Source organism: Apteryx rowi, unplaced genomic scaffold (assembly GCF_003343035.1).
Source record: "Apteryx rowi isolate R43461 unplaced genomic scaffold, aptRow1 scaffold_531, whole genome shotgun sequence".
In the NCBI taxonomy this organism is placed as follows: Eukaryota; Metazoa; Chordata; class Aves; order Apterygiformes; family Apterygidae; genus Apteryx; species Apteryx rowi.
This window is the reverse complement of record NW_020450796.1, coordinates 524,411-539,812: the sequence shown is the minus strand read 5'-3', so window position 1 is coordinate 539,812 and position 15,402 is coordinate 524,411. Positions and strand designations below refer to the sequence as shown.

Sequence of the window (15,402 nt, the reverse complement as noted above, 5' to 3'; positions counted from 1 at the left end):
GAATGGCATGGGCACCATTGGACAGCATGCAGAGAAGGGCTGGTATTGTCTCTGAGTGATTGCTGCAGCCTGCCAAAGGCACATTTGGCTTCCAGCAATTGAGAGCTCCCACAGGTTAGAGAGACTAGTTCCTTTTGAATTGCTAACCAGGTACTAAGCCCACTTCTGTAGCAGAGTATCAGACTGAGGTTTCATTGGGACAAACCATGGCTTTCCCTCTTCTGCCTCAATGGAGAAAAACTAATGACCTCTTCTACTCTTTTGTCTTCAGATCATTGCAATGATCTTCATACAGGTGGTTCTCCAGATGAGAAGAAGAGGGCAAGTGTGGATCAGGGGACAGTTCAGGGAGGCAACTGTGGCAGAGCCCCTGAGAGCTAGAGGAGCAGGAGTCACCCTGGGCAGAACAGTTAGCATTTTCAGAGCTGCCTGACTCATGCAAGGCTTCTGGAGGGTGGGCAGTGCTCCCTGTGGGCACAGTGAATCTAAACTAGCCTTGACACAACCGGGCATGTGGACACGCTGTCCTAAGCTATGCAAGCGGGAGCAAGGCAAGAGCTGCAGTAGATTTGCTGGTCTGAGTGTGTATTTAAGAGCAGCATCTGAAACTTCAGCCAGAGCTATGCAAGCTCCCAGGGAGTCTTCAGCTGAAAGTCAGGCAAGGGTGGCAGAAGGCCAGCCTGAATGAATAGGAAAAAAAAAAAAAAAAAGGAAGCATACGGAAGGTAGAAGGGGTATCAGGCTACCCAAGAGTAGGCATTGCCCGAGCATGCAAGGATGGAGTTGGGAAAGACAAAGCACAGCTGGAGTTGGACCTGGAGGCTATGAAGGGCAACATGAAAGGCTTCTAATATCAAGAAGGGTGTCTTCATCAGCAGCAACAGAAAGGGTGAGGAAAATGTGGGTCCACCCCTTAACAGAGCAGAGGGATTGATGACAAAGGACATGGCTGAGGTACTCAGTGCTGCTTTTGCCTTGATTTTTACTGGTGAGGTCTGCCCTCAGACTTCCCAGGTCCCAAGCCTCGTGGCAGTCTAAGAGTTACATTTGAAGGTGCTGAGAAGAGAGGCCTATGTCATTGTGAGACTGTGCTCTATCATCTTGGGAAGGTCCTGGTGATCTGGGGAGGTTCCTGATGACTGGAAAAAAGCATGTGTTCCACCCATCTTCAAGAAGAGCAACAAGGAAGATCCGGGGGACTACAGGCCTGTCAGACACACTTAAGTCCCTGGGAGTGAATCATCCTGGAAGCTTTTTTCAGGCACATCAAATACAAAGTGTTGATGGGGAACAGCCACCATGTCAAGGGGAAATCCTGCCTGACTGACCCCATTGCATTCTCTGAAGACATGTCTGGCTGTATGGATAAGGGGAGGGCTGTGGCTGCTGTTTGTCTTGATGTTAGCAAGGTCTTTGACACTGTCTTCCACAGAGTCCTTATAGCCAAACTGGAGACTCAGGGTCTGGAGGACTGCAGGGTGGGTGGAAAATTGGCTGGACTATGAGGTTCAGAGTGCTCAGCCGTACAAAGTCCAACTAGTTATTGAAGGTGTTCCTCAGGGATCAGTTGTGGGACCAATACTGTTTAACATCTTTCTTAACGACCTGGCTGATTGCCCAGCGTGTGCTCTTGTCAGGTTTGTGCCTGATACCATACTGAGGGGAGTGGTTGACAGAGGACAGTGCTGCTGCTCAGAGGGACCTTGACAGGCAGAAGGATTGAGCCAATGGGAGACTCGTGGAGTTGAGCAAAGGCAAATGCAACATCCTCCCCTGGGAGGGAGAAGCCCATGCAGCAGACCAGATTGGGTTGGCTGCCAGTGGAGCAGGGCTGCAGAAAAAGCACTGGGGGTGCTGAGACAACAAGCCAGCCAGGAGTCAGCAGGGTGTGGCTGTGCCAAAGCACCAGGGCAGGTTTAGCAAGAGTGCAGCCAGCAGGGCAAGGGGAGAAACTACTGCCTTCCATTTGGCTCTAGTGAGACCACATTTGGACACTGACACAGTTTGGGCTCCCCAGTGGAGGACAGACTGTAACAGACTGTTATAAGTCCAGCAGAAGCCCCTGAGACCTGGGAAGGTCCTGGTGCTCCAGGATGGTGCAAGAAATGCCCAGCCCTAATACACTCCATATGCTCAGGGGGAAGAAAGAGGAGATGGATTCCTCTAGGCATCCTGACAAGTGTGTGCTTGCACAACAGATGGGGAACACTTGTGCACGTAGATATTTTCCTCTGCCTGCTCTTGGGGAAGATGTTCTGGTGCATTGGCGTTCAGCACGTCCTGACACACGGGACCCAGTGTTTTGCAAGGTAAGCTTGGGGATGGGGCTTGCCTGGAGCTCCTTTGTGCTTCTAAGCTTCAATAGGACCCATCACCTAATGGGTGCAAGGGGACAGTTGTTCTCTCCATGTCCTGAATATCCTTGCTAAAGCCATGACAAAGCTGAGTCCTGATGGCCCTTCTGAGATGTTCAGATACCAATAGCATGGTCTCCTGCCATCCTGGAAGAGTCATAGATCCAGAGGGGGCTGACCCTGGGGGAAGTGCCTGCATTGGGCAATGAACACCCTGCCTTTTACTGGTGCTTATCTGCCTGTTGACATGGCTCTCAATGCTTGGAAGAAGGCTGCTTCCACTGCTCCTTTCTTACCCCACAAGGAGGTGCCTCAGCTGAAGGTGGTCCCTGCTCTGACCTATGCTCTCCCCAGCTGCCTTCCCTGAACTGGCAAGTCAAGGCCACTGCATGTTGTGGTTGGGCTCTACGGAGACAGCAGTGTCTGCAGGAAGATCACTTCCTGCTTTGCTTTTGCATTTAAGGAAGATTTGAAAATGCTATGTTGTCTGCTTGGCCCTGACTACCCGCAGTAGTATCACCTAGCCCTGCCAGGGATCAGCCTGTCCCAGGCTATTCCATCCCTGGAAATGCTCCTTTGAGAGCCCTTGGTTGGCAGATCCCTGCTCAGGGCAGCCTGGAGTTTGGTGGTTTGTCAAAAATTATAATTTAGGGGGATGAGGCATCTGGTACCCTCCATCCCAGCTCATGCTAGTTGTGGGTACCCAGGTTACCTACTGAGAGCAGCTCTGCTGGCTCCATCAGCACCTGCCCTGAGGCTCTGGTAGGGTCTGCTGAACCAACGCTGAGAGATTTGGGGTCCCATGGAGTTCTACAGCACCACAAGGGTCACAGAACAGCTTTCTGCTGCATCTCAAACACTTTTTGCCCAGGTCAGAGTTTTCCCTGGGAGAGGAGAGTGGTCAGTGTAGCTGCACTGTGCTCACCCACATTGCTCCAGGGAGGCCACCCTGTCTCTGCATCTCCTCCTCACTTTGGGCCAGTGGTTGTGCCACAGTGGTGCTCACCAAGGGGGCACTTTGGCATGGCACCCAGTGCCTTTCTGCTCAGGAACAGCCACATCTGCAGTGCCCTGTCACTGACACCAGAGCCCTTCAGCTGCCCAATGCAATGTTAAGGGCCTGGGGCAGCCCCCTCATCCAGTATCCTGCACAGAAGCAGAGCTGCTCTCTTTATGCTTCCCAGCCATCTTTGGGCACTGAGGCAGGAATGTGCACCCATAAACTGCCCTGGAGGGGATGCAGGGCAAGAATAATTCAAGACCCTCAAAGCTTGAAGGCTGGAGCTAAGGGGAGAAGATGCTGCTCCCAGCAAGGAAGAGCTGGCAGCATGCACCCCGCTTGCCCATGAGAAATGCTGGCTTTATCCCATGTGGGAGAAGAAGGGCTGAAGGGGACACTCAGAAGCACAGCACTCTCCTCCCAGGTATGCTTATGTCCTTGCTCATGGCTGGGCCTGGCTGAGTGAGCCAGCTGGGGGCCTGGCAGCTTGGGCGCAGGGTTTAGCGGGCCTGCGTGGGCTGCTGGCTCTGTCGCTTTCATTTCACTTCTCTTGCTCGCTCAGTAAATCTTGCCTGACGGGGCAGGAAGAGGCACCAAGCACTGGAAGGGGGAGGAGGTGCCGAGGCAGCAGCACTGCCGGTTGGTAACCTCAGCACTTCCTCCAAGCAGGGTGCCTTTTGCTCCAAGCGGGGGCTGTGCTGAAGGATGCTGCCCTGATACCGCTGTGCCCTTCCCTGGGTGGTCGCTGTGGTCCCAGCGATGGCTGTGTCTCCCGGAGGGATCCCTGCTGAGCTGCAAGGTAAGCATTATCCACCTCAGCGTTTCTTGGATGCCACATGGAACTTGCTGATCTCGGGCCTGCTCTGCTGCCCTCACAGCTGTACTGGGGCTGGTGGGGCTGCTCGTGGGTTCCTTATCAACCCCAGCTCAAAGGGTTCTGAGCAGGGCCTAGGTCATGGGGCTGCAACACCTGCTCACTTGAGGGTGCTGCTTAGACCAAAAGCATCCCCTAATAACAGGTTGGTTCATCAGGGATGTGGTTTTCCAAGGCTCCCACTGACCAGCAGGGTTTGCAGGTGCAGCATGGTGCCGCACACACCTGCGGGCTTGGGATCCCCACGCCAGCCAGGAGATCTCCAACGGTTCCCAGGGACAGCCTGACTGGCACCATGCTTGGCAGGAAGGCATGGTCTGCAGCTCTGCCATGGCTCTCAGGCAGCAGAAGGGATGTGTGAAACACTGTGGCTAGCCACTGCTGAGGCTTCAGGAGAAGTTCCCAGACTTCCAAGATCTGACTGAAAAACCAAATGACCACAGGAGGACTAGGATCCCTAGCCTCACCAACCCCATTGTTGCTTGCAGTGGGGTGGGAAGGCATGGATTGCATCATTGCCACAGACCTGATGCCCACCTCTGCCAGGATGCATCCTCAGGTATATGGTGGCTCAGGCTGTGGGACCTGTGTGCTCTGCTCTCACCCTCCTTGGCTCTCTTTGGTGTTGACCAAGGCAGCAGACCCTCCAGGGGCACAAACCTGCAAAGAAAATCCTCCCAAATAGGATGGGTGTGCGGAGAAGCAGCTGGATAAAACCATTTGTTGTCTCAGGATGCAGATAGCCAGGTGAGAGTTTTGACAGGAAAACTCTCAGCGCAGGAGGAATATGAGCTAACAAGCCCCCACTGACAGCAGCAGAGCTAACGGGACTACCTGCAGCTTCACTGAGGGCCAGAGTGAGCGGTGTCATTGTGAAAACTTAGTCTGCTTTGCAAGGAGACAGGCAGTTGCAGTTCTAGTCACAACAGCCTGTTCTGAGCAAAAAGTCTGAATCATGAGAAAGAGAGAAGCAGCTAGGCAGAGAGGTGAAGCAAAGCTCAAGATGAGAGACAGAAAACAGGAGTGGGTCTTGGGCTTGCCTACAACAACCATGGGAGTGACGGGATTGCAAACGTGGGGAGGCTGGCACACATGACTACTGGTGCACATCATGGCCATGACAATTTCCAAAAAAAGGGGAAGGCAGAATACATCCCCGGATGCACCATGGAGAGGGCAGGACTCAGCTGGGGCATTAAGGAGCTTGTGGTGGGAGGGTACACATAGAGCTCCCCACAGGCCCTATGGCTAAATGCAGGAAGAAAGAAAGAGAGAGAGGGACCCAGCTGGAGCATGGTACCAGATGCCAATGAGCAAGGCTATTCCAAAGCATGTGCAGTGTAATCCTAGCATGGGTAGGCAAACATACATTATGTTGAAGTCAAATGCTGGACATTCTAATAAAACCCTAAGTGAGTCCCGGGAGAAGTCCTGAAGGATCCCACACAAGGAGGCCAAGCAGCATGTCTGCAGAGAGCAAACTGGTGGCACTGAACCACTGTGCTTGGTCTCAGCTGTAGCCAAGGCTCCACATGCCAATGAGCAGGTGGATGTATCACCTGAGCAGCAAACAAGATAAAAACCAGGTTTGTGAGGAAGTGCATAGCTTGTCTGAGAAGCTGTTAGGCACCAACAACTCAGTCTGATGCAGCCTCCAGCATTGCTGTGGAATCACGGAGAGCAAACAGTGCCATCAGTGTCTACCTTTAGATGTGGCTAGAGAAGAACTAATTCTTGGCAGTGTGGGGCTCAACTGGTTCATGTCTGTGAGGGAGAGTGTAATACCAAAACCAACCGCTTCCTTTCTGTAAGGCCACAAAGTAAAGAGCCTCTCCCCCAAGAGGGGTGAATGGCCAACATGAAATTCATTGCAAAGGACCTGTGCCTGGCGACAAGAGTGGTCAACTGGCCTCACACATGGGGATGCCACTGTGAACACAGGACAGAGCTGGGAGGTCAGGGCATGTAGCTGGTACCATATGGAAGTGCCTGGCACTGGCACATCATGGGGGAAATCCATTCTTGGCTCAGACATGATGAGGACCAGGCCTCTGCATCCCACCAGAGATAGGCTTGAAGAGTGCTTTGTGCCTTCAATCTGCGACAATTTGGTGGCAGATCACTGCTGCCTGGGGATGCCCACCCTTGGCAAGGAGGAGGTTTGTGTTGTGTCACAAGACTGTTGAGACCACTGCTGTGGTTTAGGAGAGCTGGAGCCATGCATGGACCTTCTCCTCAGATGGATATGCATGTCCAGATCCCATCCCTCTTCCCTTAGCCCTGAGCCCTCCCTCTTGGTGTGGGAGTGGGGAGCTCAGGCTGTGCTTGGGGGGTGGTCACAGAGGGATCATGGGCATGCTGTGCCATGCACCCTTCTGGACAGCAGATCACACGCACATGGTAAAGGACAAAGTGCAACTCCTAGCTTCAGTCAGATCAGTTACACTGGACATTGGTCTTTTCAGAGGGCATCACTGCCTTCCTGGGGACGAAGAAGATCCTCTTGGTCAAGAGAGTCCAGCTGCTGGTGAAATCCAAGTACGACGACTACATCTTGGTATGTGCAGGGTCCAGCATTCCATCCCTTTGCTGTTAGCCTGAGCTTGACTGAGGTCCCGAACCCACAGTACGCAGAGGGATCAGTGTCTGCCTTGCTGAACTGTGCAATAGGGTGGTAAGCTAACCAGACACACAGCAAGGACTGCGGGGGGTGGTTAAACCCAACTGACAGGACAAATGGCATCACCAGAGGTGTGGAAGACCTTCATGCCTGTCTGGGTCTTCCCTGCCTGTGCAGGACTTGCAGGGCAGCATGCAGGGCCAGGCACGCACCTACCTCTCCTCCTGGCACAGGGTTGCTGTGCTCAGCTGGTGAACCATCAGTCACGGAGCTGGACGCCTTGCAGGGCAAGAACGGGATGGACCCTGCTGCAGGTTACAGACCGCATTATTTGAATTATCCAATAAGTTTTCCTGGCTCATGCTTTCCCCAGTTTCCCCAGGCAGCAGCTTAAGGGCTACAGTGGGGAACAAGCTATTGGTTGGGGGGGCTGGTCTGAACAGGATGGCAGCTCCTGTGTCACCCCAGTCCCCTGTCACCCTGGTTTCTCCTGCCTAGGTGCTGACCCCCTGGCGAGCCTACGTGCTGCTGGTGATTCTGCCAGTGAGGGTAAGTGTTGAGGTCCCTCTGCTCCATGGCAGACCCCCAATGCTCCCAGGAAGACCTCGCTCACTGCCTTGGGTCATCAGCACCAGTGTGGGGCCAGGTGTCCTGCATGGTGGCCACAGGTAGCCTGAGTCAGGAGGTCTGCAGAGCTCCTGGGAGCAGGATTAGTCTGTGGGGCTTGCCCTCAGGATGCAGCAGCATCAAGGGCTGCATATGGCACATGGGGTAGGGTGGGACAGGCAGGAAAATGGGAGAGGAGGCTCAGATCAGGGCACTGGCAGTCAGGCTGAGGGTTTGGGAATGGAGGGCTCTGACCAAGTGCAGGGAGAAGCTGTGGCCAGGCACTGCCCTGGATCATGGGGCAGAGCCTGGAGTCCAGGGCGCTGACGCATCTCTGTCAGCTCTGTGGCTGATCCAGCCCTTCTCTCCCACTAGGTGCACAGCAGTTTCAGCTTTCTGGAGGTGCAGGAGATCACAGTGAGAGAGTCCAGCCTGGTGAGTGGCACCCATTGGGAAAGCCTCCCTGAGCAATTCCTGTGTGGGGCATGTCAGCACCTGGATTGCCAAGGCATGTTCTGCCCACCTCTCCTCATTAGAAACCCTGACCTGGAGCCTGCTGCAGGGTCTGGGGCAAGTCATTGCCCACTGTTTTACATTGGGGGTCACCATTGCTGAGCTTCAGGAGCTTCCCAGCGTATTTATCCCTTTGCCACCTCTAAAGAAATCCTCTTACGGCTTCACCCATGTTATCACCCTCATGAACCAGAGGTAAGGGGAGGCACTCAGGGGTGCTGAGAGGGGAATGAGGGTGTCTGCACCCACTCTCCTCCAGCATACCTGGCTGTGCATGCTGCAGAACCTCTACCGAGAGGTGGAGGCAGCTCCTACCTTCCTTGGCATTTGGGTGACACCTCCCGCTCAGCAGGGACAAGGTGATAAACTGCAACTGGCTTACCCAAGCAAAGCCAAATTTAGCAGGAAGGTGTTTTAAACTCTTAATCCTCTTAACAGCAAGGCATGCATGCATGGTAGATATAGCAGTAGCAAACCATGAAGGAGAGGAAGGGAGTGTCCCAAATTGGACATGTCAGCTGAAGCCAAGGCTGCAGTCCCTGTTAACCTCTTGTCTTGCTTTTGCTCATTAAAGCACCATCATCAGTGATAGCCCTGACTTGTAAATAGGGCTTCTGCTGCTTGACATTAGAGAGACAAACCTCTTAGGAGCAGGCTGCATATTTGAGCTGCGCTTTGCTTAGAGAGCTCAAGCAGGAGCGCAGAGTTAAAGAAGGAATAGGCAGAGAGAGCAGAAGAGGACGCCATGATGCTTCAGACAGCATAGCGTCGGGGGCTGGAAATGCCCAGTATGGGCTGGCAGCTTACACACAGCCTGTGAGATACAGAGGGGAAAGCTGCAGGGAGAGCCAGAGCCTCACATATCCTGGGAGGGGGTGTCAGGAGGAGAGGCACATCCTGAGGAGGTGTGCTCCCAGGATGCGAGCAGGGCCGAGTGATGTCAGGGACAGGACAGTGTCACCTGGGCACTTACAAGGAGCTGGAAAAACAGCTAACTTCAAATCATTGGCTTATCTCTGAGACCATCTGACTGGGCACAGACCCCTGAGGATATATGACAGCTCTAGTGGTTATTCACCTGCCAGTCTGAGCACCTGGCTGGGGCAGGCAGAGACCAGCCCCACTGTCACCCATGGATCCCTTGCTCTGAAAAGAAGCTCTATCTTTATGCTGCCCAAACAGATAATTGTCATCTCCCTCCTACATCTCAATCAGTGTGTAATTAAATCAGGGAATGTGTTGCCATGGGATTTTGTAGAAGCCAAAAGCTAAAAAAGCATCAAAACCCAATGAGACAAATTCAGGGAGGAAACCTCCATCAGGGGCTGTTTCACAAAGCAAGCTGGCTGTGCCTTAGCTGGGAACAGGCAGACGCAGCAAGCCAGCTGCTTCTATACAACATTCCTGTCCACCACTTGCCCTAGAGATGGGATCCTGGGCAGGCAGTTGGCTACACAGACCCCAGACATTTCTGCTCTGCTGGCCCTACCATCTCCTCTGCTGCATCAGGGTTTTCCAGTTTTGCAGGGGCTCGCTGCAGGGGTGCAGGCAAAGAGGTTTGCTCTGCCAGGACAGCAAGTGGCAGAGCTAGTCTGGAGGCAGCTCTGAGGGTGGAGGGAGGTTTTGTTGAGGATGAGTGAGTTCAGGCACTGAAATCAATGCCAAATGGGGTCTGTCTTGGTCATTTCAATCCCTAAAGCTCTTGGCAAGAAAAGGGCAGGCCACTAGCTATGCTACTGTGTCTTTGAAAGCTAATCACTGGGGGACCATGAACTTTAAACCGGCGTCATCCTACAGTCACTGCTGGGGCTGCTGCAGGCAGAGGCTATTCTCTCCCTGACTGGTTGGGGCTGCTTTTGCATTACCTTCCTTTAATTCTGTGGGGGCGGGGGGGATGGGAGGAGGGTGTTAATGCCTCATTCTGGCACATGACAATATCTTTACTGTATTTCATCCTAAATTCCTGTTGCTCTCAGCCCTACCTCCACTTACAGCACTCTGGCTAGAATTATAACTGCAAAGGTTAGATGCATGCAATAAGACTGCAGCCCTTGCAGTGTTTGGCTGATTGCTGTCAGTGTCGTGTCTGCAGGTTTGGGGATGCTGCACATTGCCAGTTTTCTCAGATGTCTCCCATCCTTTGGCCTCTGCAGGTTGTCATAGAAACAGATACATCTTCTTATGCCTTCCGGCTTATGTCATTTGATGATTTGGAGCAAGTTGTCATCCATGTCACCATGTCACTTAAGAAGGTCTTTCCAGACTCGTCCCCTGGGTAAGGGTCCCCTAGTCCTCAGGGATGGTCATGTAGGAACTGAAGGGATCATGTCACCTTGGAGGAAACATCCTTTGCTCAGACAGAGCCAAAAAACAGGCTGGGTGTCCAACAGGGCCTTTTAATAGGAGGAAACCGTGCTGATGGAGGCCAAATATTCCTTGTTCCCTGATCACATCAGGAAGAATATTTCTGGTCACTCTCTGGGCCTGGTATATGGGTTATAGCTAAGCATATATTGGGATGTGGATGATTTTCTCCCAGTCTGCTCCCTGGTCCTTTCCCCAGAACACTGCTCAAGAATTCACCCCCCAACCTGTACGAGAGAATCCGAAGGATCACAGACTCCCTGGAGGAAATGTTGCAGAGCAACCAAGGACCCTGCGGTAAGTGTCACTCTCCCCGCACACACACCGGACAGGCAGGAGGGTTGGAGCACCTCAGAGATCTGTCACAGCCCAATATCCACCAACTCTAGCCACACAGTCATCACCAGTGTCTGGTTGTGGCCTCCCACATCTGGTGGCGAGGCAGCTCCTGCACTGTCTTATGTCTGTAGGAGCCCTGCTAGCAGGGTGCACTCTCCACCAGCAGACCCCATCTCACAGAGTAGGAATGAGGTGCACGGTGTGTGGGTGAGGAGCCCGTCTGGCAGGCTGGAGGGTTTGCAGCTTCCCAGAAAGGAGCAGGACAGCTGTATGGCGAGGATGCACAGTCACAGATGCATCTACCCATGAGGGTGCACAGCCATAGATGCTTCTATCTACCTAATGTGGTATTGCTGCAGCACCAAGCACTGCAACACCAAGCCTGGGTTCTAGCTGTTTGGAGTATGGACTTTAAAAGCTCCAGGGGTTTTAGTGGGAGAAGAGTTAGGGCAACATAAGCTGGAAAGAGGGGTGGTTGCTAAAAAGATGACTACATGAACACAACCCTGGCATACCTCTGCTGTCACCATAGCAACACAACTTTCCTGGCATCTTATTTCTGAATTAGGGGGGTTGTTATAGCATGGAAATTGGATCCCAGGTAGCTCCCCAAGATTGTGGGGCTGTGGCACAGGTTTGGAGCTGAGATGTCTGTGGGCAAATTGGAAAAGCAGACTGTGCCCCAGCACCACAAATTAGGAAGAGCACAGGGAGCCATAATGAGGAGGCCACAGTGATGTGCTGTGGAGGGCTTCTGCCTGGCATTGGAGCTGTGATGTTTGCAGATGCAATAAGCTGGGGCCAGACGTAGAGGAGGCACGTGGGAAGAGCAGCACGCAGTCCAGCTGTAACAGCCATGTCCAGGCAGGCTGGTGTGGCTTGGGTATGGTTTCCAGGGCAGGCTAAGCTCCACCCCTGCCATCCCAGTGCCTAATTTTACAATCCATGGCCAAAATCACTGTGTTTTTATGGAAACAAAACCTCCTAGTAAAAGGGTGCAGAGAGAGAACAGGCAATAAGGCACTAGGATTTCCTGCATGGATCAGGTGAAAGGAGCAGAATTATTGCCTCAGCCCGCTGATTTGTGCAGTCCCTTTTGGGATGGCAGTAGACCAAGAAGGACTCTGCAGCCCCTTTGAGGAGGGCAGGGAGAGCCTCTGCCTTCCCTTTTTGCTTTCTGCCTGCCCCAAACGTCTCCTTTGTGTTTCCTTGGGAAGGTCTGCTCACAGTGCCGTCAATACTGCCTTCTCTTTGCAGGTGGGTTTTCAGAGACATATGCTGCTTTATGTGATTACAATGGCTTTACCTTCCGTGAGGAGATCCAGTGGGTAAGCTGGTCCACCCCGCAGAAAGGAGACAATCACAGCAGCTTGTTGGAAGGGCAGGGCAGCGGGGTGCTTACTGGTGCCTCCACTCCACACTGCAGCCACACAGTCATCCCAGGCAGCAGAGGCATCCCGGGTGCTGGGAGTATCTTGGGGACCAGATACATCCCAAGGCTGGGAGTATCCCAAGGGCAAGGAGCATCCCAGCAGGATGGGAGGATCCCAGGGCTGGGAACATCCCGGGGCTGGGAACTACAGGTTTACGCTGCTTGAGTGTTCCCTTCTCTCTGATGGGGTGGAATGAAGTGCAAGAGGGGGATGAGATACCTTGGACCAGAAAGCTTCCCAGGCTGATGTATATGAAAAAACCCTGGAAATCCATGGTCCTGCTGGGTGTCTCCAGTGGAGAACAGCTGGTGACAGCACAGCTGGCCATGTTGGGACACAGCCACAGCAGGACAGGCTGTCCTCCTCCTCCTGTGGGACATCAGCTGACTTGAACCCACATCTTTCCAGGCCCCCGTCCCCAGCACAGAGGGGGTTCATTGGCTTCTTCTGGCCAATCCCTGTGGAAGGGGTCAGGGAGCCACTACAGCATGGGGAAGAGTTGCATCAGTATGGGACATGTGCTCTTACTACCTCTGTCCCTAGAGAGGTTTCAGGCTCTGGATTTAGGCATGAGGCTCCCAGCATCTGTCTAGGCTCTCGAGGGCTGTGGGAAATGGATTCTTGTGTGAGGGTCCCCGAGGAATCTGCCTCTGGGCAAAACGTAGCTCCTTCCATTGATGGCACAGCTTGCCAGGCATGCTGGCATATGCTGAAGCCCTTCCCTGGACCTGGCACTGAGCCCTGCCTGAGTGTCTGTCTGTCTGGCAGGATGTGGACAACATCTACCACAGCCAAGACTGCCGGGAGTTCAACCTACTGGATTTCAGCCACCTGGAGAGCCGGTGAGTCGTTCAGCCCCACCATGTTCGTCATGAAGGCAGGAGCGCACCACTCCTCAAGCACCCTGGCCATGCTGCCCTGCACTCAGGAGCTGGTGCATGGTGTGATGCTTCTCTGTTCTCTTGTTGGAGGTTTTTAATCTCTGCATGTGCTCCAAGGATAGTAGGTTTATACCCTGCTGGCTGCAGGCAGACATTTCCCCAGAAAAATACCCCAGTTAGAAGGGGAATTTCCTCTCAGAAACACCTCTGTCCCTCAGGGTGGCTGTCCCAAGAGGCCAGGGAGACTTTCCTATCCATTTTTAACATTTATATAACTCTGAGAACCAGTTAAGGAGGTGAAAACTGAAGGCCATGTCGGCCTTTCATGGCTTGTGCCTGTCAGGTGTTTCCCTATGCAAAGCAGGCAGCTCTGCTAACAGCTGCAAAAATTTGCATTTCTCTGTCTCCCTTCCAGGCTGCAGCCCTGCCAGTGCCCCAGATAGCTGTTATGGGGTTTTAACCTCGTAATGAGGCTGTAAGCTCAGGTTGTGCCCAGAGCACTACATTCAGGTTGCCCTAGCAGCTCTTCCCACCAGCAGGGGCCTCCAACCCCATCTATACTTATGTTTTTGGACACATCTAGATATATATAGACATATCCAGAGACGTGGCCTTAGAAAGAAGGAGTGAAGACTTATCTGCAGGAGAAGGCAGCTGGCCAGGTTCTCATCTGCCAGCTGGGAAATAGTAAATTGAAGGTCTGGGCTTTTCGTTTTGGGGAACAGAAGATCTGTTTGTTGGTCCACCTGAATGGGGACATTTTTGGATATTTCTTTGGACCAGAAAGTCAAAAAGAAACTTTCTATTCAGTCAAGCACAACATGTGTTGTTCTTCAAATGAAGGTGAGTTCAAAACAAAAATGGACATTCTGATGGAGACATCCAAATTTTTGATTGATTTTCTTTTCCCTGGCGGGAACAATCTGGTAAAACTGAGTTCTATTTTTGAGGTGCTTTAAACTCACAGGCCTTCTCCAAAAATGCCTTGGCCTGACTGCTCAGTCCTGTTCTGGTGAACACTGTGTTTGTGCACCCTTGGCCATTTGGGAGGTATGCCCTGGGGCAGTTGTGGCTGTACATACCAAAGCTGTTGTGGCTGTGCACCAGGACACAGTTGTGTTTGCATGCTCCAGGGTGGCTGTGTTTCTGCACCCTGTGGTGGCTGTGACTGTGCCCCCCAGGGTGGTTGTGGCAGCGCACCAGCAAGCAGTTGTGTGTATGTGCCCTGCGGAGGTTGTGTTTGTGCACTCCAGGATGGTTGTGGCTGTGCACGCTGTGGTAGTTGTGTTTGTGCACCATGGGGTGATTGTGGCCCAACTGACTGCTTTGTCAGGCAGCCACCCACAGTCTGGCCCCTGACTGCCTTGTCCTTGTCACCCTGCAGAGACGTGGCACTGAGCGTTGCTGCCTTGTCCTTCAACCTGTGGTTCACAAAGCTCTACTGCAAGGACTTCAGACTGGTGAGTGTCCACCATGTGGCACAGGTCCTGGTGGAGCTGTGTCCCCTGGAGATGGCTGGGCTTTCAAAAAGGCTTTCTTTATCTGCAGAACCTGGAGATTTCAGAGCAACTCCTGTATATGCTCAGCAAATCAGTGACACTGGAGGAGCTGGTGCTGGAAAACAGTGGGCTAAAATCGTAAGGAAAAGTATTGCTTTTCTGAGGGTATTCTGTAATATCGATGCATCCTGGGCAGCACTAGATAATTGCCTCTGGTCAGCACAGGGAGCTTCCTCTATATTTCCTCCAGCTACTTTGCTGATTATGTCCCCAAAGTGTTAAAATAGCAAAAATTTTGGTCAAATTTGAGTCTATAGGTAAAATGTTTGAGCGATGTCAACCTGCATCTAACAAGACAAACTCCTGCCTTGTAAATCAGAGGAAGAGGGGGAATGCTTGTCCCTCGCAGGTGTTGAAGCATTGATTTGTGCTGGAGGCAGGGCTCGCACCTTCATTAATGTGGCTGAGGGATCTAAGGATGTCAGAGAGATTCCCACTTTAGGACTGTGGGGATCCTTAGTAAGGCCACTGAAACATTAACGTGCATACTGGCCCTGCAGCCTGCCCTGCGCGGGTAGAAGACATCATAACTGGACTGCCAGGGCTGCCAGGAGGGTGCAGGGCCCTGGCACAGTGCTAAGCAGGATCTTGACAGCCCTGCCCAGCTCACTTCGCATGCACGGTGCAGCGTAGTCCAGCTCACCCATATGCCAGGTCTAGGTGTCCCTGCAACCAGGGTGTTGATGCCACATAGCCTAGACAGTGTGAGAGCCCGCTGAGGCACAGCATCCCCATAGCCTGGAGGCCAGCAGGCATGATGCAGCCTTGGCGAGGCTCTGCTTTTGGATGGAGCCTGGCTCCTGCACACTGGCAGGAGCCAGTGCCGTGTCCCCACAAGGCTGCAGGGTGGGCAGCCATG

General features: G+C 53.0%; 1 protein-coding gene across 5 annotated transcripts in view; it reads left to right on the top strand.

Annotated features, from left to right (window-relative positions):
• Positions 1-4,035: 4,035 nt before the first annotated feature.
• CARMIL2 (capping protein regulator and myosin 1 linker 2) overlaps positions 4,036-15,402 on the top strand; it is a 37,428-nt gene continuing 26,061 nt past the window's right edge. For 3 of the 5 annotated variants that reach the window (XM_026080976.1, XM_026080974.1, XM_026080978.1), the window contains exons 1-10: positions 4,036-4,153; positions 6,694-6,785; positions 7,347-7,397; positions 7,830-7,889; positions 10,121-10,242; positions 10,507-10,628; positions 11,928-11,998; positions 12,872-12,945; positions 14,369-14,444; positions 14,533-14,621. In XM_026080976.1, coding sequence (XP_025936761.1) covers positions 4,114-4,153; positions 6,694-6,785; positions 7,347-7,397; positions 7,830-7,889; positions 10,121-10,242; positions 10,507-10,628; positions 11,928-11,998; positions 12,872-12,945; positions 14,369-14,444; positions 14,533-14,621 — 797 coding nt within the window. In that variant the 5' untranslated portion in view covers positions 4,036-4,113. Of the gene's footprint in view, positions 4,154-6,693; positions 6,786-7,346; positions 7,398-7,829; positions 7,890-10,120; positions 10,243-10,506; positions 10,629-11,927; positions 11,999-12,871; positions 12,946-14,368; positions 14,445-14,532; positions 14,622-15,402 lie in introns of those variants that run through there. The other 2 variants (XM_026080975.1, XM_026080977.1) reach the window with 2 other exon arrangements.